The sequence below is a fragment of the Eutrigla gurnardus genome (genome assembly GCF_963514095.1).
Source record: "Eutrigla gurnardus genome assembly, chromosome: 13".
Lineage (NCBI taxonomy): Eukaryota > Metazoa > Chordata > Actinopteri > Perciformes > Triglidae > Eutrigla > Eutrigla gurnardus.
Genome location: NC_139936.1, coordinates 12,884,923 through 12,908,986, shown reverse-complemented (window position 1 = coordinate 12,908,986; position 24,064 = coordinate 12,884,923). Strand labels below are relative to the sequence as shown.

Sequence of the window (24,064 nt, the reverse complement as noted above, 5' to 3'; positions counted from 1 at the left end):
GAGGGAGGAGGGGAAGGTTGAGACGGGAGGTGCCAAGTCACTCAGAGCTGTTCAGGTCAATTAAGCCTAGTGTTTGAGCCACAGGAAATCTATACTAACACTCATTATAGCTCAGACAAGAAGACTTGTGTGTGCCGACCTGGAAATATACAGACTTCTCCTGTATTACACAGTCCTGCCACATAGACCCCAGCAGGGCATATGGAAGACATAAAACCCACCGGGGTTAACTACACCTCAGACAGACGGCCCGGCTGGTGGACCAGTCGTGCTGCTACACCTACTTACCATGGAGAATTAGGGTGCAGACAGGCGGAGGGGGGAGTGGGGTGTAGCTGGGGGGGGGGGGGGGGGGCGGGTGTGTTTTGGAAGGTGTGAGCGGAAGAGAGACGTAAAGAAAGGAGGATTTACCTCGTTTGAGGAGAGAACCAAAGGTGACCGTGCCAAACGATGTAACCGCTTTAATTTGTTGGAGATTAGCTGTTGAACGTGTTTTTAATCAAAGTGTGTAACAGTGGCATCGTCAGACTCACGGCTTAATTACGTTCCAAGCTCCCCAACCTGCGCTCAGCCAGTCAGCCTGCCTCGCTCTCTCATTAACTAAATCTAATAAAGTCTTTGGAGGAACAGGCATCTTGAAATGAATCCACTTATATCGCTTTCCTGGGGGCCACCGCCATCTCCTCGAGGATAAAAACACAGTCTACTGTACATTATCAGCCGCGGCACTTAAATTGAATAATTAATCTTCGAGAGCAGTTGAAATTAAGAAAAGAAAAAGCTCTGCTTTCTCAGCAGGAAGGGGACGCATGTTTTTTTTTCTTTGTTTTCACGTCATCTAGTCGGTCTTCATGTGTCAGAGACCAGTTTTTGACCTGCCTTTGCCCAGTGCCAGCTGGGATCGGCACCAGCCACCATCACCATCCCATCCACCGCAACCCCGATCAGGATAAACAGATTATGGATATTCTGTTATCTATTCGTCTATTTCCATGTCTATTCTAAAGTCTGCCAAAATGATATTCCATCACATAATAATGATAACATCTCACTTAACTCTTAAACAGCAAATCTTTCATCCATATATGGATAAAAGGTTGAATATCCATTTAAAAATAAAAATGAAATACAAAGCGCAGAATTCTGCATTCTTTCTGTCCCTTTCAAACTTCAAAACAATCAATTTCTTTCAAATCCACTGAAATTGAAAATACTTTGATATAATATTCAGGCATGAAAGAAGAAAGGGAAAGAAGGTCATCCTGAGGTCGCTGAGATGCATGCCGTGGCCTTCCTAGATTCAACTTCACTTGCTCGAGCAAATTCCAGATGCTGACTGTCACCGCGCAGTGTGCCCCCGAGTTAAAATCAAGCTTTTCAGACTCGAAACCACAAACCTTGCAGCAAAAAATGTTTTTCATGAAGGCTCTCTGGTAGCACTACCTTTTCACTTCTCTGGCTAATTGATCTGGATTGAATTTCCAGGGTTCCTGAAGGGCCCCACTGTGTTTCAGTGTTTCTTTCACCTTGCTGCCAGGGGTAACAGGATACATAACGTGTGGCTACAGTAAATTTGATTATCAAAACGGCGACTGTAATTTGTCAAAGATAAAAAAAAATGATTTAAAAAAAAACAAATCCATACCATCATATTTAAGACTGAGAAGAAGAAACATTTAAACGATGATGGTTGATATCAATATAATGTTCAGCCACGTTTTCTCAAAGTTCCCCGACTTATTAATTGAACTTCATTTGTATCTCTATATTAAAGTTCTAACTTTTTATATTAAAAAAGACAAAAATAAATCAAAAGCTATTAAATCAGAGGATTACTTTTACGGATTTAGTGTAATCCCGCGGGTTATTTTACCGCCTGCAATTTTAAAAACAGCTCATGAGTAATCCGCCATTGACTGCTCCGTAATTTTTAGTAACCTTCCCAGCTATGCCCCCTGTCTTGTGCCTCCCTTGTCCCGGCGTTGACAGCGTCCTCGAAAGCGCCGAGGTCTACCGGCCGCAGGGTTTTCGGTTCCAGCCGAGATTAGAGGGAGCCAAGCGATGAGGCGTCCCTCAAACATCCTGACTAGAGATGGAGAAGGACAATGGAGCGGCTGTGTCTGTGTCAACAACAGCTCTCTAAACACACACATGTGCAAGGAGACCCCCCCCTTCCACCCGTCCCCTTTTACCCCAGCATGCTCACACACAAACACACATATGCACCCTTTCCCTTCTTCACCACTGCACCTGAAATCATATTACAACATATTCGCTGCCCGCTGGTGTGTGAGTCACATCTGTATACCGTCAGGGTGGAAAAGAGAAGACAAAGAGCAAAGACGGGGTCTTAAAGGCTCTACACAATGGTGGCATTGTATGTTGTAGACTATAAACTGCACAACCAGAGTTAACGTTATAGCGAACCATTTTCCAAAGCAAACATGACGTTTAAACATTGATTTTTCTACCTTGCAGGCAACTAATGCTTTCTGTTTTTTTAACAATCGATGAAAATCAACTTGCTGAGTTTAAACCTTCTTGATATGACGTCCTTCACCATAAAGCTATTCACAAACTATTATTAGTTGTATTATTGGAGTTATTGGATAATGAAACTAGGGCTGCAACTGATACTAATCTGTATTATTGATTATGTGTATATATATGTTTATAATGTTGCATTCTCAAGGGCAGTTCCTCCATGCAATAACTTATAAAAGAAGGAAGTCAGTATTAACCCCAATATCAAAAGCCTGCCACAAACACTCTGGGTGCTCCTCCCTAACATCCCTCTACCCTCCCTAACTAACCACCCTAACTAACCTCCCTAACTAACCACCCTAACTAACCACCCTAACTAACCACCATCTACCCTCCCTAAAGACCACCCTAACTAACCACCCTCTACCCTCCCTAACGAACCTCACTAACTAACCACCCTCTACCCTCCCTAACTAACATCCCTCTAACCTCCCTAACTAACCACCCTCTACCCTCCCTAACTAAGATCCCTCTAACCTCCCTAACTAACCACCTTCTACCCTCCCTAACTAACATCCCTCTAACCTCCCTAACTAACCACCTTCTACCCTCCCTAACTAAGATCCCTCTAACCTCCCTAACTAACCACCCTCTACCCTCCCTAACTAACATCCCTCTATCCTCCCTAACTAACATCCCTCTAACCTCCCTAACTAACCACCTTCTACCCTCCCTAACTAACATCCCTCTAACCTCCCTAACTAACCACCCTCTATCCTCCCTAACTAACATCCCTCTAACCTCCCTAACTAACCACCCTTTACCCTCCCTAACTAACCTCCCTCTAACCTCCCTTACTAATCTTCCTCTAACCTCTCTAACTAACCTCTCTAACTAACCTCTCTAACTAACCTCCCTAACTAACCTCCCTCTAACCTCCCTTACTTATCTTCCTCTAACCTCCCTAACTAACCTCCCTAACTAACCACCCTCTACCCTCCTTAACTAACCTCCCTAACTAATCTTCCTCTAACCTCCCTTACTAACCTCCCTAACTAACCTCCCTAACTAACATCCCTCTAACTTCCCTTATTAATCTTCCTCTTACCTCCGTAACTAACCTAACTAACCTTCCTCTAACCTCCCTAACTACCCTAACTAACCTCCCTCTACGACAACATGTAACTCCAGCTCCTGCTGTCACAACAACTTGACCCTAATTAGAGACCCTGAGTTACAGTTGCTCTGCCTCTGTGTATTTTTGCTGGATGAATTGGACAATTGTAATCTATATATTTCTCTATATAGGTGGATATATACATACGGAGAGCACACATTGATCGATTTAAAATATTTGTTATGACGGTTGAAAAGTGACCGAGCAGCCTAAAGCCAAGGTCAGATTTCAAGACAGTTCTTGCCCGCTGAGAATAGTTGAGACTAAACATCGGCCTCAGTAACAGCTGCTGTCCTGTTGGGGTAAAACTGTGGCAAAGAGTAATGATCCGACCTAATTCTACTACACAAACAGCCTGGTTCTGTTTGCACGGAGCAGTTCACTGTCTTCTATTGTTTATTGTTTCCTAGACTCGAATAAGTTTACATTGCAGATGTACGTGTTTACGATTCACTTGTAAAATTATTCATGTGAAGGACAGATGTTGTGTTGAGTTTTCTTCCACTTGATTTGCATACTTTGTGGACTAACCCAAGAATTTTAGATCAGGCAAATTCTTTTGAATAAAGTTTTGTAATATCTCATGATGTGCAGAACAAGAAGAGACTGACTCTTTAACAATGTGCGCATTTATTATTCGTCTTTGCCGTGAGTTGAACTCCCTCTCACTGTTGCCTCGGTTACTGTCACATTTCATGATTAATCTTCAACCAGTCATACCTCGTGTTTCCTGCTGGGTCCAACTGTAAGTTTACATCTAGTCTTTAATCCTTCTACATTGCAATAAATCAATACCAGTGGTTTCCAAAATCTGGCTCAAAACTATTGTTCATTTCAAGAAATCCACGCATTTCATGCATGGCATCCTCTTTCCCATCATTTGTACCACCCTCAACCGTAAACTATGAATCAAACATGCTCTGAGGATGGCGCAGCGTCTTTTGCACAAAAACATAAGGGCCCACTGTTTGGCAGCGCTGTGAAATTCAAAACACCGTGTGATTCTGAGGGAAAAGGAACTCGAGTGCAGGATGTAGGCCGTCACTTGGCAGGGGCTTCGCATTTCCCGAAAACTCGGCGACAAAAATGTGTGAGTAGGGCGGAAGGTATGCAAATATCCTCTTAGACACAAATGTGGAGTCATTGTAAAAGGGACGGGTACAGACAGGGAGGGAGAAAGAGCTGAGTGATTGGAGGCAGGACAGTGGGCCGAGTGAGCGCCGGGCGAGAGTGTGAGATTGAGTGGCGGAGGGTCTCCGTCGGACATGTAGCCATGCGTGGCCCACGAGAACACAGGGGCTTTGTGCGCAAGAATGTCGTTTTCATAACAGCTCATTTTCTTCTGGGGGTGATGGAGGGCCAGCTCGGTCCATCTGCTGGAGCTATTGTCAAACTATCTTGTACTCCTTCAACAGAAAAGAGGGGGAACGCGATTAGCATGCACCCCGCACCTTTGACCACCACCGCACACTAAATGCCTGCACGTCCACCCGTTCTCCACACCTCCCACCCCTTTTTTTTCTCTTTCATCACCCTCTTCACCCATATTCCCCTCTCTCCATAACTGGATCATGGGTGGTAGAGGAGGGCTCCATTGTACATTGTTGTTCATTCCCCGGTTGAAATCCTCTCCACAAAGTGGACAGGGAGGGAAAGCGGGGGGAACCAGCAGGCACCTTTGGGCTGTGTGGGGAGCTGTTGAGGTTCTGAATGGGCTCGGGGCACCGAGAGGCTCGGTGATGTGACGGCATGAAATACAACAAGTCAGAGTTCACCTGACCCCAGAGCGAGTGACCCCCAGGCAGGTTGTTCTTACCCAATGTTGAAGTTCTCATTATGTTTCCCTGCATTCTCCCCACATCTTCTTTTGTGAGTGTGTGTGCATATGAGTGGATGTGCGTTTTTTTGTGTGTGCCTGGGTGAGTGGGGTGAGGGCCATTTCTTTGAGCTGCACACTTAGGCACGCATGCATACTGCAAATGCAAAAAAAAAAGATGTGGTTTATTTTATATTTACTGACTGAAATGTATCCACTAGTCTCAAAAATATCTTCAACCAACCATTCAGTTCCAGCTGTTACAATAACTCGCCTCTAATTTGAGAAGCTGGCTTACTTTGCCAGACTATATTTTCGCTTGATGAATTGCTAAAAAAAATAAAAAATATGAAAACCTTCAGAGAAAGAAAGTATTTTACGTATATTTTCCATGTCAGAATCATATTTTGAACGGAAACTTGTTCAAACTTTCAATTCCAGTGATTACGGCTGCTGGAGGTGCATGCTTTGTTTCAGAGTGTGGACGTGGCTGGATGTCGCTGGTGCCGCGAGGAGATGGAGAAGAGGCAACCGTGTAATCCCCGTCATTAGTGGGTTTTAACAGGATTTGGTGCAGCTACAATAATGGAGACTCTAGTGGCCTCCACTGCGAGACCCAGAGAGACCCGACAGGGAAGAACTGTGGCCACAGAGGCTCCACTGTTCTGGAGGACTCGGCTGAGAGAAGGTAATCTGGATTTTGGTGCGTTCTTCTTTGTGCGATGTTTGTCTCTGTGTGAGTTTGATCGCAAATTTTGGTTCCCTCCACTCTGGCACTGATCTGTCCCCTCTCTCTCTCTCTCTCTCTCTCTCCCCCACTCACACACACACACACATTCTCTCTCCGGTTCCCATGCTTCCCAGTCTCATAGAGGGGTGCAAATAGAGTGTGGCTGGTGTTACCATGGTGAAAGCCGACTGAGGGCCGGGAATGGCGACTATGCCCTGCATGTGGAGAGACCTGGGCCATGCTCACACGGCAGGCTGTACAGTAACACAGTCACACACACACACACACACACACACACACACACACACACACACACACACACACACACACACACACACACACACACACACACACACTCTGTCTCATTCTCCTTTAACATTAGGGTTGCATTTGGTGACATTGCTGAGAAGGCGATAAGAAAGACCTAAACATTCATCATAGTTTGACTTCCACGTTCACCTTTGGACTCCGCTAACCGGTAGAAATCCGATAGGAAATCAAACCAAATCTGCAGAAATAAGGCCCCACATCTTCAGTTGGTGGAATTGCAAGTCTAAAACTCAAAGTAGCTCTCTTGAAGGTAGAAGTCCAGGAACACACACGGTTCCTACTGAGCTCAATATCCTCAAGGCTAAAAAAACAACGCCTAAGAATGAAGATCTGGATACGTTTGCCTGACTGCTACATTGCTTCAACCGATCGAACACACACATAGTGTAGAATGACATGATATCTCCATGGCTACAGCCGTACACACACACCGACACACCCACATTCAAGCACAGAAGCCTGGCTCACACTCGCACGGAGATATATATTTTCAGAGATCAGAAAGATAAATCTCCCTGTGCACTTTGATGAATTCCCCCCTGAATGCTGAACGCAGTGTGTCCGGACCATGAAATATAGACTGCTGGGATAGGAATCCTCCTGTGTCCATCTCAGTTTATTGCTTTTGCCGAACGTGACTCTGCTGCTAAACACCTAAAACACGCACGATGGCGTAACACGCATAAAGCACTGAGCTCATAGGTGAAGGACTTTTTATGTTCATCACTTTAATAAACATCATGTCCCAGTTTATCACAGATAACGTGCGGCTGATTGCCGCCATGAAAAACACAAATCTTGTGTTCATCTATGACTTCACAGACAAACACCTTTTTCTCTGTATAAAGATTCAAAGTGGGATTTGTTAAGCATTCCTAGCAGAAAGTTGATGAAAAGTGAAATAAATCAACATTAATCGCAGTCCAACAACCATCTTGTTAAAAGTAAACAAACAAGAGACTTTTTGATAGCCTGCATATGAAAAGACAGCTGTCTGATCCGGCTGCACCGTCCCTCCAGATAATGCAGCTGATGGAAACTGAGTGGAATAAGATTCAAAATATTAAGCAACTAAATGAATCATGCACTGAATTCATAAACAGCCTTCGAATTATCTGAGCCGAAGAGGGCTAGTTATATTTTACACATATTGCAGAAAGCGTGGTTTCATCCACTGGGGCCATTTTCTCCAACGGCTGCCCACATATATAATGGCTGAACACAGAACCACAAAAAAGAGCATCTGATTCCACCGAATCAATACATTTCCTTCAAGCCTCAAAACCCGGGGATGAATTATCAACCACCGCATCTGTTGCTGAGCCCCTCCGTTGCCAAAAACTTTCCCTCTTTCCCTCCATGGATTCAGCCACTTTTTGTCTATTTACAATTTCATCAGTTGCTATGTTTGCATGCATCTCACAGCTTAAAAAAACCAAGTGATTTTATTGCCAGCGCCAAAAACAAGAGCCAGAGGGAGTTAATACACTGAGCAGTCATTCAAAAAAACAGCCTGAAACAGTGTTGAGCTTTGGACTGCGTTCACAGCGGCCATCTGCAAGCTGCTGCGCACCAAGAACTGAGGCTCTCTGGTCTAGAGGCATGATGGCAAAGCTGTGTGATGCTGGCCCCAGAATAAACAAGTCATTCGACTGGACAGCCATCATAAAAGCACACGACTGATGTTGCCTCATTTATTGTGGGTTCTTTTTTTTTTTTCTTTCCCAGCAGCTTCGTTGGTTGTTTCGTATTATGAGACTTCCCGGCTCGATTGTTGGCTTTTACATTGATTTCTGAAGTGGTGATTGTCTCCGCTGTTTGCCTCAAACTGTTTTGTCATTCAGCATTTACATGTGTTCATCGAGATCCTGTTAGCAGACGATGGATCGCTGCGGACTGGCCCGTCGTGTTATTGACTCCCGCGTCGCTCTCTGTGTCAGGATCAATGGCGGTCATCCGGCTCGAAGGCTAAATCTGAGGCAGCCATTCCAGTCATTCCGGGGTCACATATCGCCGGGCCATGTGTCCGAATTCCCATCTGCTTTGAGCAAGTACGCAAGTGTGGGACCGACGTGCCAGGTGACATCGCACACAAACACACACATACATACACACACGGGCACAATCGCAGGCTGTTGCACCCGCGGCAACAGGCACACCGGCACATGTTTGCAATCCCAAAACCACCTCCATATGCACTCAAGAAATCACTTTTAAGTCCGCGCAACAACTGGTCGGCACGCTTAACTGGACAACTTACACCCTCTCTCTCTCTCTCACACACACACACACTCATAAACACACCCACCCAATATACCCTCTGTTTCATTTCCCTCCCCTACCCCTCAGGCCCCTGACACCCCATGTGGAGCAGGTGGGCGACAGGCAGACCAAAGGCTCTGGCGCCCCACCACACACACACACACACATACACACACACATGTACACACACATACACAAACAGGCTCTCTCATTCGCTCTGCTTCCTCTCTCCACTCTCCACACACCTCCCCTTAATGACTCCCGATATGTTAAAAAGGCTCTCCCACTTAAAGCAGCGGCCTCCCTCAGCCTCTTAATTTGACATGCTTGGGAGGAAAACAAAGAAAGAGCCCTATGTGGCTTTTAACAGTATCCAATCAAGCTTGCCACTCAATTAGCCATGGACGGGTCAGAACAAACAGATAAGGATCTGTTTTATTAAGACCGCTTCAATGCTGCCGTAACGTTGACGCCGCACACGTTCGAGACCCCCGTCGGAGGTGAGCCTGATGGTGAGGCTTTGGGACGTGGCTGGGTTTGTTTTGTTTTTTTTACAGATGGCTCACTTTGCTGTGAACGTTTCTAAAATAATGATGACAAGAGAGAAGACAAAAATCAATATTGGTTTTGTCCACGTCTGTAGATATAATATAGCTATATTATCTCTGAAAGATAAGTTGCACAAAATTAAAGGTGAAAGACACATTGACGGATAGACGGGAAGCAATAAAGGCAGGTGACAACCAGCCGAGCGGAGGAACAAAGAGTTTTTAAAAAATCGATTTGTTATAGTAAACGAGGCTGCCAACAAATAAAAGAGTCAAAACGTCTGTGTTAGTCCTCTATTGCTTATCGACAACACAGAATGTTCATTACGGCTGTCTCGATGCTGTGTTTCGACCCGAACTGTGGATCATTTCAAATGGGTGTTTCTTTGAGATTAGTGTTTAATTGCTCCGTATGAGTGTATGTTTGTGTGGGTTTGTACATCTGCCTGGGTGTTTTTACAAAAAACAGGCCACAAGTCAGCAGGGACGTTGCACAAGGTAAAAGGGGTTCTGGCAGATGGCAAGCTTTAAAAATAGAAAACAACAAAGAGGTGATGAAAGAAAAAGTCCAGACTGCAAAGTGCTTTAAAGTCTCAGCATTTTGCACCGAATGAGTCCCCGCTGATCCCAGAAACTTTCAAAGAAAAACAGCACAGCAGGGCCCCGGAGTTCAATTCGATAGCTCCACTACAGACCCTCGGCCATTATCAAGTACAAAAAAAAAATAAGGGATCACGTGGTCCCAATTCTCAACCGGCAGCGAATGATGAGAATCATTCATAACTAAACCTTCAATCAGCAACTGTAATATGAGAGTAGGTGATGAAGCGTTCGATGATCCTGGTGTGATCCACACTTTCTGGTTCTTTTTAATTCATCATAATCTACAGCGGCCTGCACTTTTAATGCCATGATGAGGGATCAAATATTGCAGCGACTTGGAGCATCTTCTTGAATTTTGCATCCATCTGTCAGTCTCCAGAAATAGCAAAGGCATTTAAGCATCTGAACACATCCCGCTATTGTCACCCACCTGGCAGCGATGTATAACGTCCGGTTCATGATCATGATGAGCTGGATGTCCAGTCTGTGCCGCTGCGTGTTGTTCCTGCCAGGTTTGTGGCCTACGAACGCCGGGTACTGTTTTGTGTCTGCAAGAAAAGAAAAAAAATTAATCCCTGCACGTTAAATTTATAACAGCAGTAACTGTAGTACAGCAATAACAACACTTTGCCAGGCGTCTCGTGGGTTTTAGGTCAAAACGTCTCCGCTGGACGAGAAAGCCCTGCCGCAGTCGTTGGCTGAGCTCCTCCTCCTGACCATAGATTGTAGGCTGGGACTGTGCTGCACTGTGCCGTGCAATCGCTCTATGGTTAGTGGCTTTGGATGAAAGCGCTTGGTTTGAACAAACGCTGTGACAGAGGAGTGGGTCTCCTGGCTGGCAGCGCTCGGTACAGCGTCAGTCCCAGAGAGAGTATAGGAAGGGGGGTGGGGGGGATGGACAGACAAACAAGAGGAAACAATGACCGTATCTCTGTAGCCCGCAACAGCGTCTACACCATCACACGCAGCATTAGGAGCCCAACAGAAGAATGGCGGATTATCCTTTGATGTGGGGTGGGCTCTGTTTCAGATGCTGCTTTAATTCCTTCATTTTTGTGTGTAAGAGGGTCTATCGCTGGGTGCCAAATTACACTCCGAGCCTCCAAAAATGCATTCAGTTTGTGGAGGGGGTGGAGGGGAAGCAAAGGGTTGAGAGGGATGTAAAGGAGCAAAAGGATGAGAGAGTTACAGGGGAGGGGGGATTCGGTGGGAGACAAAAATGAGAAGGAAAAGAGTGCAGGGCAAGACAGGAAAAAGAAAGAAAAGGAAAGGAAAAAATATACTTACAGTTGCCGTGTGAGATGCTGATGGGCTCGCTGTCTTCGGGGAAGCCCGCCCCGGCTATTTGCAGTAGCGTGAAGTAGAGTAACAAGGCCTCTGACCTCATGGTCGCACCAACACTGCTGCTGCTGCTGCTGCTGCTGCTGCTGGTCCTCTGCTACAGATTTACCTCAGCCTGCACAAAAAGGGGACAGAAGGGGGAAAAACAAAGTTTGTCAAACAAATTTGTTTTCACCTGACTGCCTACTCAATTACTTTCCCGACGCGGTTCCTGCATCCTTTGTGTGAAACAAAGAAACGTAAAAGCCTGGGAGGAGAGGGGGGGTGGGGGGGGCAGCGAAAGAAAGGAGTCGGCCATACAAATTCAAGTCCACCTGAATTAGCTGTTTGTGCATTTTGCACGGCCCACTGCGGGCTGTCAGAGATATATTTATATATGCATTTCCGATGACTCAAGTGAGCCGCGATGCGCGCAAAAACCAAATTAATTGGATTAGGCTGGTAATATGCGTCATAGATCGATGTCAGGCAGAGAAGATCTCCATGCCTCTCTCTCTCTCTCCCTGTGTGTGTGTGTGTGTGTGTGTGTGTGTGTGTGTGTGTGTGTGTGAGCGGGTCTTAGTGAAGTGGGAGAGCTCTTTTTGAGATTAGCCTGCTGTAACGTATCGGCAGTACCTGAAGCTGGGGCGGGGTGGCGAGGCAAGTACCTAATTTCCCACTTGTCATTCTCCTACGAGGGGAGCAATCCCACATCCTGACTCCTTCAGGCAGATGACAACCGCAGACTAAGTGTGTGCATCAGCACGGCTGTTAAACTCCCCCACAGCATTGGCTTAAGAGCCGCCTGCTGGATCGGACTTTCCTTCCTCTTTATCTCTACCTTGAATACCAACTGTTGACTCTTTATTCTCACCCAGTACGCTTGAGGGGAGTGTGTTCCCCGGATTTTTACATTTTTCTTGAATATTTACCTTTTAAAACACAACCTCCTCAACAAGCTAATTTCCCAAATGTAGTGTATACGAGCCAACTGAAGTGGGTTTTTACGCCCTGTGTTGCTGTAACGTCTTCATTGCACAAACCATGGCAACTGCGCTTTCCCGACAGAGGGTTGTGGCAACAAATTACACCCATAAATCATCCGAGACAATTATTGCATCTGTAATCTAATCAAGAATGAAGCATTTAATCTGCATAAAGTCCTCTTTTTATTATTGTTTTTTTCTCTCTCTCTCTCTCAGTTGAAGCTGCAGGGGTGAGATGTTGCCAGGTAGATCGAGTGAGGGATGCTTCGGGGATGAAGAATTGAATAAAATAGTCGATTTCATTTGCTTCAGTCTGATAAAAGTTGTTTATCCCATGCTGTATTTTCATTGGCTATTGTATGTCGGAGGGGGGGCAAACCAGGGGAAGAGGCAGAAAGAGTGAGGGGGGGGGAGGAATTACTTTCTCTTTTCTTTGTCATCTCTCTCTCTCCCTCTCTCTCCATGCTCCTGTGAATCTCATTCAGGAGTGGAATGAAAACACTATTCACTGGCAGAATCACTTTAACACTGAGGAGAATACCAATACTAAAGCCTGGATACAACCTTGATCTCACAAGCCGCTCCGTTCTCCTCCCTCCTTCCTCACTCCTTGGCCCACTCCTTCTATCTTTACACCGTTCGGTGCTCCATATTTTATGGGAGAAAGAGAGAAATACCAAAATGGATTTTCCCCTCCACCCTCACCTTTATCGCACGAGGTTGACCTAGCTGCCTTGTATCACAACTGGAAATGTTCTCTCGCTGTACTTCATTAAACCTCTGCGGAGGTCTGAGATGTGTTCCCCTCCTTGACCCGGAAGTCCTCCAGTAATTGACTGATTGATGAGCAGGAAGGGAAGTTGAGAGAGCAGAGCCCTGAGGGAGCTGACGTGGTAAATGACAGACGGAGGTTGCAAGTCTAGCGAATGGGAGTAATTCTGTAATTACATGTTTAAGATATTATCACGTCTGAATCAAATGCCAAACTGCAATAGCGGCTTCCTGCGTGCACAGGTAGACGCTGCCGTATCGTCACGCATGAGACTAGGTGACATCCTCCATCTTTATCCAACCGGGGTTTAATGGAATGTTAAACAAAAACTGTTAGCCAAACCATGTCATGCCGCCTCCTGCGATGCACAAATTAAATTGAGCACAAAATGACTTAAGTGAAACTCCCAAGGCTTCCAGCGGCCCTTTCGTTCACAGCTGCCACACATGAACAACAGGAGGGAGCGAGACCTAGTCTGTCTTTACCGAAATACGCTCTTTTTAGTGGGAGAGCAAATTGTTCCCTCGTGTGCGAGTGTGACTGTGTGTGTTGAATCCTGATCTGAACTGCTACTTTATGTTGAAATGCACACGCGCGCAATCGGAAAACACATCAGGAGCCAGGATCCGAGGCCCAGACATGTGCCTTAAAACCTCAGTAATAAATTATCCACCACCAGAAACCACACGTGCGCAGGTGGAAGTGTGTTGGATTTCCTCTCTTGAAAAAGCTCTCCTTGAAACGCAACCAAAGAGAAAAGGACGTAACAAGTATCATGGAGCCCATTTCCTCCTCCTCGGGCTTTTAATAGATAACATTTGGAGAACTTTAGCTGCTATTCCCTCACACCTCCTGCACACTCTCAGTGATAGAGTAGCTGTGTGTGTGTGTGCGTGTGTGTGTGTGTGTGTGTATGTGTGTGTGTGTATGTGTGTGTAAAGTAGAAAGGAAGGAGTTAATCAAGCTGGATGCTGGAGGCCACCAGCAGGTAATAAAAATACATGGACCCCCCAGAATCCTTCTACATACCCACACCATCTTATGAACACAAGTGAATGCTCACACACACACACACACACACACACAACCTTTCTTCAGTATCCTTGTATGGTAGCAAATTCACAAAGATAACACCATAAAACATGAAGAAAACACACATAATCCCTAAAAACTAATAAACTATATTAGCAATTCATGCAACTCAAAGCAGACCCACGATCACAAACACAAACACACACACTGAGCCACTCTCCTCCCCAGGCGGTTCGGCCCTGTGGGGGCAGTCGCCCCCGAACTGCATTAGTTTTAACAATAAACACATTATCAGGCCTAATGACCTTATTACTGCCGTAGCATCAACATGTTGAACATACGCACAATAACACACACTGAACGGTGGGGCTTCAGGTGAGGAAAAGGAAGGAAATGTTAGTGACGTTTAGTTTGTCTAGTTAAGTGCACAAGTAAACAAAAAAAAACCCGGGTTCATTCCCACGTAATCAGGCTTGCTTGGGCAGGTTTTCCCAACACTCTCACAACGAGTTAATCTTGAATAGGTCCCAGCCATTCATTTCCTGAAGCCCCCCCCCCCCCCCCCCCAACTGTGCAAGCCATCAGAGCAATGAAGTGAGAGACTGTCTTTTAATTACACCAAATCAGACCTGTTGATGATGCTTCTGAATGTGTTTGGGAAGCTATCCTTGGAGAAAAGTGAAAAGCGTTTGGTTATTTCAGCAAATGCCCTCCAAATAATGTACAGTATGTTGAAATGACAAAGCCCTATAGCAGCCTCATCTGTCAGGAGGTAAGGACGAAGTAGTGTGACATTGTTACACAGCCACAAAGGCACGGGTTGTTTTTATTTCCTTTCCTTTTCCTTTTGAGCATAAACATAACCAAAGCATGACTGTGGTGTAAAATCAGTTTTTTTCTTTTAAACTATAATTTTTACGGTTTTGTTAAATTATGTCGAGCGTGGTATCGGAACATTAACTGTAGTTTTTAAGTCTTGAGTTCAGCATTTGGGCCGTCGCCACCTTGTTTATTGCCCATTAGACCCGAAATGGGATCATGATTTAAAAGATGTACGTCATGCTGTATTGAAGAAGACCTGAAAGTAGCGATTGTGACCATAAACTCATGATTACAATCTTTACTGGGGAAATAAATCGAGTGGGAAGTAGGCTCATTTTCTCATAGACTTATTTTTGCAATCCTGGGAGTCGCACCCTGGGGGCCATTCCAAAGAATGCAGGTTTAAGGCACATCAAGCATTGGCTTCACTTTTCAGACGCCTGAATCAGAATATATACAACTTGGAGGACTTTCTTTTGCGTTTATATTTGTTTGTGCATTCCTCACTGCTGTTTCATGGCCATCCGTCTTCTTGAGTCCTCGTCACATATTCTGAATAGCTGCTATGTATATAAGTGGCTTAACATAGCCAAGCTGTATAGAATAGTTGACCTGTTGGTTAAGGACACTAGGTCATGGAGCTTCAGACCTTGATGTGGTTTTGCTTTTCAAGTGATCCAAGTATGCATCAGCGGACGTGATGTTTTCAGCCCACTCCACTGTTGTGATTGAGAATAATAGAGATTTTTCTTTTTGCACTTTATTTGATCGTGTCAGGTCTGGAGGAAGTGTTCAATATGAAGGTAGCAGCAGCGTCACATAAATGTAGACTGACAGCTTTGATACGAGCACAGCCTGCTTGTGTTTATATTTGGCCGTCTGGTTAATGTCCACAGATTGGTGCTGACAGGGTTTACAGATGACAGGAATGCCAAAGAGAAGGGGGTAGCTTACTGGCAAATGCACTGTTACGAGGAGATGCTGCTATTTGGATCTTTCTTTGGAATGGAAAAAGAGCAGTTGTGTTTTTGCATCTGTTCGGGAAATTTTAAAAAAGATTGTTGGTTTAACCGTTTTTTTCCCTGTTGCTCGCGATGAACTACAGACATTTCCATCAAAACACCAATTTCTTTGGTAGAAACGTTTTATGTGGACGATCAAGATAATGTTTGTCTTTTTGTAGTAGAGAGGTTTGTATTGGTTTTGTAATCCTGCAAGCACTTAATGTCATAAAAGCACGTCTGAGAGGGAAGAGCGGTCGGCCTGCGTGTTGCTTCTCCAGTTGCTTTTCATGATTGCTGGAACTGAATAAAAGCCGACATGAATTTACAGGTGGATGAATGACAGCGGGGGGAATTCCAAGCTTCTTCAGAAGTTTTCTGCTGTGTGACAATCTCACAGCGCTACAGAGCAGAAACTCACATTACACACAGGTGTGAACACAACACTGCAACACCGGGGCCGCGCTACACTTTTACAACTCATCCACGAGAGTGTCAAATTGCTAAAAACCGAACCAAGCTTTAGGGCCTTGGATCAGCGTCCATTGTAACACATCCGCAATGGAGGAAATGGTGTGTTTTTTGGGGTCAGGTGTAAAAGTGGAAGAGAAAAATAAGTTTAGAAAAGACAGCCAGGTGAGAATAATGCACCACCATGTGGAATTAGAAAAATTGGAACACATCGAACCACTTAGGACTCCCGAACAAGGAGGATACTCTGACAGGTGTTTACACTTGTCAGCCCTGGCCTGATAAATCAGAGAGAAAAGTCAGGAGGAGCTGTCTGCCTGAACCCAGGAGGCTGTGATAAGAGCAGGGAATGGAGAGGGAGGAACCTGTCTGTCTTTCTTAAAACAAGAGCCAAACTAGGATCCAATATAAGCACACAACAAGTTAGGTTTTTTTTCTTTCTCCCCATTTTGATTCCCTTAGATCTCGCTTTCAAATCTGTATCTGTACGGGGGTAATCCATCATGGTTTGATTATTAAAAGACAATGAATTGGACATGAATAAGGCACCCTGTCGATGGAGGCCCTCCATCGAAACAGAAGCCCCAAAATGCAAGAGCGTCTCCCTTTAAAGAGGTGACGGATTGATTCTGGAAGCGAGCCAGGGACAACTCAAAAAGACGAGAGGGAACGAGGGACAAAAGAACAGCAAGAGAAGAGGGGCAACGCGCCAACTTGGAAGAACGGCAACCTAACAAAAAGATTCAGTGACTGGAGATAAGCTGCTATCTTTATAACTCTGCCTCTGTGATCTGGAAGCCATTAGGCCCCGGACATGCTTCTGCGCTTCTTAATCATTAAAAACAATTATCTGTCGCAAAGCAATGGATATCCTCTCTTGGGATGTGTAGAGGACACTCTTAGTAGCAAATTACCATAGATTTAGAAATAAGGACAATGAGCAGGGAAATAAAAGTGTACTAGGAAAGGATATAAAGGGAAAAGAGAAGGCAAGGATGAGGAAAGGTACTGGAAAGAAAGAAAAGATGTCAAAACAGAGACAGGAAGGGGAGGTAATGGGCGTTCTCTGTGAATGATCCAAAGTAAACTGACATCCCACCGACCCTGCCACCAGCAGAAATCAACCGAGGAGAAAGATGAGAGGAGATAACTACCTATGACTGACTGCATTGTTTTTAAAAAGTAGGTCAAGAACTTGTACGGCTGCTGGGGCAGCGAAGAAGAGCTCTCAAACAGCTAAAAGCTTCAGCACTCGACAAAGAAAAGAATATGTCATATGCAGTTATCAGTCTAAAACATGACCAACTGGCAAAAATATTCTTGAACATGACCTGGCACTCTCTCTTGAAGTCTTTCTGCCAGACTCTGGGGGAGTCTCACCCTGCACAGAGGTTTGTGGTCCCCAGAGGATGAAGCCTACTGGCCTTGGTTATTGGGTTTTCAAATAGCACCAAAATGAGATTGACATTTTGCTTTTCAGTGAAACTGCTGAATGGGTTGCCATGAAATCTGGTACAGACACTCGCACTTCTCGAAGGGTCATTTCTAATCACTTTGACGATCCCTTAATTTTCGTCTCGCAGCATTTTCTGGTTAATTGCGAGTACGTTAGCATGCTGATGTTAGCATTAAGTGCAAAACCCTGCAGTGCAAGCCTCACAGAGCTACTAGCATGGCTTGCTCACTACTCCTGTTTTACTCCATCAGGCCCACATTAGCTCTCTAGCTCTTGAATACTTCATGAAAACATTCATTATGGTATCATTACTCCAGCTCTTCGCTCTCGCCAGCGTCCTCCTCAAATTCTCATCTCACTTTTCTTCGTCTCCTTCGCGAATAGCAGCAAAGTAGAAAAAGTGCCCCTTTATGAATCAAAACAAGCCCAGACTCCGTGACGCATGTTCAAAGCCCAACTCGCATCACAAGAAAAAAAATAAAAGAATGAGGTCACGAATTTAAATATCATAACCTTTTCCAGGCTTGTCAATCGTCGATGATACAAGCAGGGCAACTTGCTTCAATCGGGATGCAGCTGAAACCGCCCTATGTGGGCGAAGCAAAGAAAATCGCTGCTGATAAGGACATGCTTGGGAGCACATGGCCTTCTTTCTCTCCTTTGATCCAATTATCTCTTTGCTCTGATGCTACAGCGCTCCTCCTGCCTCTTTTATGTTTTGACACCACCCTGTTTACCCCTTTCTCGCTTCACATACCTCGTAACATGAATACGCCTTTTTTTTTCTCATTCCATAAAGGAGCTGCCCATTTTATGCCAGGATCATTCGTCTAGTGTTGAGTTTGACCCTGGTCAAAAGAGCAGAAGGAGCTAGAGGATACAAACTGAGAGGTGCAGCAGAGAAGAAATAGCAGTTAGGGGGGAAAATGTCAGAATGTCACTGAGCTAAATGTCACATTAACTCCACGGAGAGAAAGAGATGGTGGGATGACTGAAGCTCAGCGGCCTGTGGAGCAGCGATGGGGGTGTGGAAACTGTCACACGGCATAATGCACGTTTTACTTGGGAACTCACTTTAAGAAGGCCGACTGTGGGGCGCCTTCAGGCGATGCTGCACCAAGACATGCTGCGCTAAGTCGTGATACAGACCTGGGACACCCAGCCTGTAAGGTTGGTGAGTCAATAAAATGCTTTAAATTTGGCCGCCTGGGGTTGAAAACATATGACAATATGGTCAGAAATGAGTGTCCAATACAGGAGGAACTAAAAGCAGATCGGACGTCAATGGGTTAAACACACCCTCCTCAGGCTCTCGTCCTCAGTAAACATCTGCTAAGCCATCAGCTGGGAGAAGCATAACAGAGAAATCCATTTATGTGGGTCTCTGTTTAAGTATTTCCAAATCCAAAATGCATGAGCCTTAAAATGATTTTTTATGTCATTTCTAGAAAGTGAAAAAAAAAGAAGAAACTAACTGTCTTACTAATGGGAAGAGAGGAATGCTTGATAGACTCGCAGCAATTCTTCTGCAAGTACTGAGCATCGTGGCACAAATTATATCGGATATTTAGAAAAGTAGCTGAGGGACACTGTGTTCCTGGGGTCGTTTGCCACAAATAGGACAGGATGCACAATCAATAAAACAATAGTCTGGCTCAAGAGTTAGTGATAGTTACGCACCCCTTTCCCAGACTGTAAATGAGGAAAGTCTCAAAGTCAATATCCAATGGTGGCTCACTAAGTGTTTTTTTTTACTATGGATTTAACAAGCTCAAGGATATTTGGATCAAATAAACGGGTATTTTAATGCTCACTGGACCTTTAATATCATTGTAGTGCAGTACAACGTCAATGTCAAGACATCTATCTAAAAAGTCTAAATGCCTCCAAGAATTCTAACATATAAAAATATTTTTTCCACATGCTGCAACTGATGCAGCTGATATCTGTTATGCTCTCTTTCTCTCTCTATCTCTCTCTCCTTGCAGCTAAACTGGAAAAGCAGACACCGGATATAAGCGGGTGGCCTGCGGGGACCGAATAAGAATCGTGGCGGGTTTCTGTCGCTGGATCCATCTGGTGCTGTTTTCACGTCTCGCGGCCTCCCGCTTCTTCATAAAAGGTGTGCTTCTGAGTTTTACAAGGTGTGATACAATCGCTCTCTCCGTGCCTCATTGTGCACTTAATGCAAATCTTTTCTGCGTTACAGTTCAGCAAGCTCTGCGAGTGTTTTTTTCTTTTTTACGTGACTGCCCGATTAGCGGTGTAACGGCGCAGACAGCGAGGAGCGTGGCGGAGACATCAGCGTGCACATTATCATACGTCCTTGCGACCGAAGAAAGAAGTAAAAAAAAAAAAAAAAATGCCGCTGTGCCTCATAAATACTGCTGCTCAATAACACGTTCATCTGTTTCAGTCATAAAGTCTGCAAATGTGGCCGGATTTCATTTGCTGTTCCGGCGTCATCGTTTTTCTCTTGTTGTTGAGCTCCTAGTTCATTTGATGCAGGTTCCATTATGTTAAGTGATTGAGCCTGTGTCCTCGCTGATAACTGGCTAGCTGGCCTTCCGTTCCACGGCAACGGCCTATCAGATCTGACTGAGCATGATGCTAATCTCTATTAAGGTAATGTGCTGGCCACGGGTCAGGGGAGAGCACACCACCAGCACACACTTTCTTAACCTCTCTATCTCTCTCTCTCTCTCTCTCTCTTATTGTCTGTCTCTGGTCCTTATTCACTTCTCTGCACGTTCCATTGTCTCTTCCTCTTCCCGGCTCCCCTTGCCCTCCCTGCACCCAAACGCCACATACATCTTCAGAATGGAATAAAACCTCATCCCACAGGCTCCGTTTCTCTCCATTTCCCAGGACAGGAAATATATATTCATAATCGAGGACAGAATAAACGAAACACAATTACGGCCTGCGTTGGCTCTTGATATTGTGATACTGATAATAGAGTATCTTGTTTTCTCTTCGTCCAATAGCGTTATGAATCATCTCCGATAAACCTCCCGGACATTTAATCCTGCTACTGTTACTGCTACCGTGCGACACATTGTGCCACAGTGGCTGTTGTATTGCCAATGTACAGAATGAATCTGCCTGAATGGCGTTATCTCCCCGCACCATATTGTAGGAGAGATGCAGCTCGCATCCAGCTCTAAACTAATGAATAAGATGACAATACTCAGGCAGGCGGATCATTGAGACGGCCCGCTAATGTGCATAACAAAATGTGGGGGGAAAGAAAATGTACAACGCAATGTCGTGTAGCCTATTGCAAATAAATGTTGTCAGTCTGCGGCAGAGTGGCGATTGTCGTTACCATTACCGTTATGTCACCAGATGAGTTGTACAAGAGGCACGGCGATCAATGTGCGAAGTACTTTTGAAGGCTGGTTTAACTGCCAATGAATCACCGAGCAGGAGGAAAGGTGTGGAGAAATGAGAGGAAGTATGGAAGCGGAGGGAAGAGCTTTAGAAGTGATATAAGACATTGGTTTCCTGTGGGGTTACATCCCGCAGGAAACCAACGTCTCCTGTCTCTAAACCTGATTAAAGTCAAGCCAATCAGTGCCATTAGACCAGTTGTGTCACTTTACCCACAATGCTGTAAGATACTGGGAACAGGAATACAGTTCCAGCTAGAAGCAAGCCCCTGCTCAGGGAAGGCAAATAAACACATTTAAATCCTCTCTCATACCCTGTTTTAGATTATGAAGCAAACAGCATGTGAATTGTCTTCTCCTAAAAGTCTCTTAGAGGCAACAAATATATTTTTTGTTGCAAAAAAAAACTATTTTTTGCTCTATGCTATTTTACAATCCAAAAAGTTGTCACTTGAAAGTAAAGCAATTTATGACATTTCCATTGCTATAACCTGTGTTACAATCATGTGCAAGCAACAGCCATAAATAATAAATAATGCAATATGCATGTTGCTGAAGGCTTTAACTACAAATCCTGCTTAGTAGCGTATAGGCTAATTATCCATTAACATTTAACTAGGAGCCTGCAAACAAAATCCCTTTAGGTTTGTACGTACATGGGGCTGGATTATTAGTTAACCTCAGTTATCTCAAGATGTGTTTATGGCTGCTGTGCGCACGAAGCTGTGGGTCCCGTATGAGCTCATTTGACAACAATTGACATCGCAACGACAAGTTATAAATAGAACTTGATGTTTTTCTTAATGTCAAGGAAGTTATTTGCATGACTGGCACCGAAGCGCAAGTTGAGCACTGAATGCCAGGTTTACGTAATGAGCTGTGCGCTGCCACAAGAGAGGCGCATGCTTTATAATGAGACCGCAAAAATCAATACGGAGGAACAGCTCTTCAGCACTGCCAGTTCATTTATGCAGCCGTATGAAAGACGGCCCGGGGATAAAAGTGAAGTAAAAAAAATAAAATAATAAATGTTAAGCGATCAGCATGGGGAAAGGAGAAATACAGTTCTCCTGTGTTCATGCTGATGTTGCCTACTGTAGGTGATGTAATGCTAATGCAAGTGCCCATAGCACTTTAAACGCTTGGCTGGTTGGGTAGCATGACTGAAAAGTACACATGCTAATTGTAAATGTAACCGCGTGTGACAACTAGAAATACAAGCCATTTTCTAAAGGGAGGTCATTCCGAATAACAGATGAACTTCGGGGTCCCGGAGATGTTTTATGAAAGCAAATAGAGAAAAAAGACAGATATAAGACATATATGTGTATGACGTGAAAACAAAGAGAATCTGACCCAGCTGTTTGCGACTCACACGTCGTCTCAAAGGAACAGCAATTATGCTGCCATTAGAGTGTAGAGTTTCAATGAACACTGGTTGTACTTCAGAGACTTCAAAAAGATCAGGTACTGCCACAGAACAGTCTGAAATTACATCCAAATTACCTCCTTTGGATTTCACAAGTGTTAGAATATGTAGAACCTAATTGACATTTGTGTTGAAATTTATTTCAAGTGACACGCGAGACTTCTACGAGCTACAGGATCATCCTCGGCATCTCACTCGCTCAGCTCGCCGTCTCCCCGTCGCACATTTCAGCAAAGCGCCGAAGACGGTTCTCCAATAAGTCATTTTCCATGACGTGTCACAGCGCATTATGTGATCGCTAACTTCTTATATCGGTTGTGTCATGTCATTTTTCTAATGGAAATGTTGCATTAATTCAGCGGCTAGGGCCATACATCATACGTCTGAGGACTGAGGTGAGCTCAGCTGGATCAGACCAGGCCTAAACCAGGTTAGCTTTCAAGGCAAGAGGCAAACAAATGAGAGGGCTCCATTTTTAAGTGTTCTCATTCCCAGGGCGTCACATAGAGTGCTCCAAGAATTAGTCCTATTACCTGATATTGAGTCAGCCTTTTTTCTTTTTTCTCGCTTCTGATTCTCTCATCTCAGACTCAATGGGTTTTGTGAATGGGTTTCTTTTGTTGAATACCTGAAATAAGGTCTGTGTTTAACAGAAATGTAAGTGATTTTAAGATTATTTTTTTGTCCTGCAATATGAAATATATCACTGCATGGCCTTCTCGTGGATTTTTAAACAAGGGAGGAGGGGGATGGGTCAAACAAACGCAGGACTTTCAGCCAGGAGACCAGTTTTTGTGTCCCAAGGTTATTTTGAAGCTACATGAGTGTTAGTTAGTTTAGTTCCTTTAAGCATGGCCATGACATTTTTTTTTCGTTAACATAACTAATTGGATTTATTTTCTAACTCTAAGCAAGTGCTTTTGTTTGAATTGGCAACCACATGTTCACTGCGACCCAATAGGCTAGAGTGTGACATTAAAGGATCTGACAAAGTGTCAGTATGTGATGGTAGTACTTACTGCTGTCCTTGAGTGCTGTGAGGACATAAAAATGAAAAGTTGTTTCTGGCTGTGATTACTGCCAGCTTCAATGTTTGAATGTTCTTACAACTTCAATTAGAGTTTGACTTGATGGCTGGATTGAATATTCTACATTGATTGGATAAACCTTGTTAACCCTGCAGTTACATTTAAATCAGTCATTAAAACAATGTTGGGTGACACAATATAACAAGAGTTAAATAACAGATGCACTCATAATGTACTGAGATAGTCAGACAAAATAAGGACATTAAACGTGTAGAATTGGTATAATTTCCAGAGTGCAAATGAGCAGAGAACATGAAGAAAATCCTATTTACAGTTTACGATAACTCTGCATAATTGCTGAAAACGTGCGATGTGGAAGGTGGAGGATACAGTTATTCTTTCGTA

The 24,064-nt window shown here is 44.4% G+C and overlaps 1 protein-coding gene across 4 annotated transcripts in view; it reads right to left on the bottom strand.

Annotated features, from left to right (window-relative positions):
* The window catches only part of sema6a (sema domain, transmembrane domain (TM), and cytoplasmic domain, (semaphorin) 6A), a 100,516-nt gene that overhangs the window by 46,343 nt on the left and 30,109 nt on the right, over positions 1-24,064 (bottom strand). For all 4 annotated transcript variants that reach the window (XM_084024247.1, XM_084024248.1, XM_084024250.1 and 1 more), the window contains exons 2-3: positions 11,238-11,406; positions 10,381-10,498 (exon numbers count right to left, since the gene is read on the bottom strand). In XM_084024247.1, the coding sequence (XP_083880373.1) occupies positions 10,381-10,498; positions 11,238-11,337 (218 nt within the window). In that variant the 5' untranslated portion in view covers positions 11,338-11,406. The remainder of the gene's footprint in view (positions 1-10,380; positions 10,499-11,237; positions 11,407-24,064) is intronic.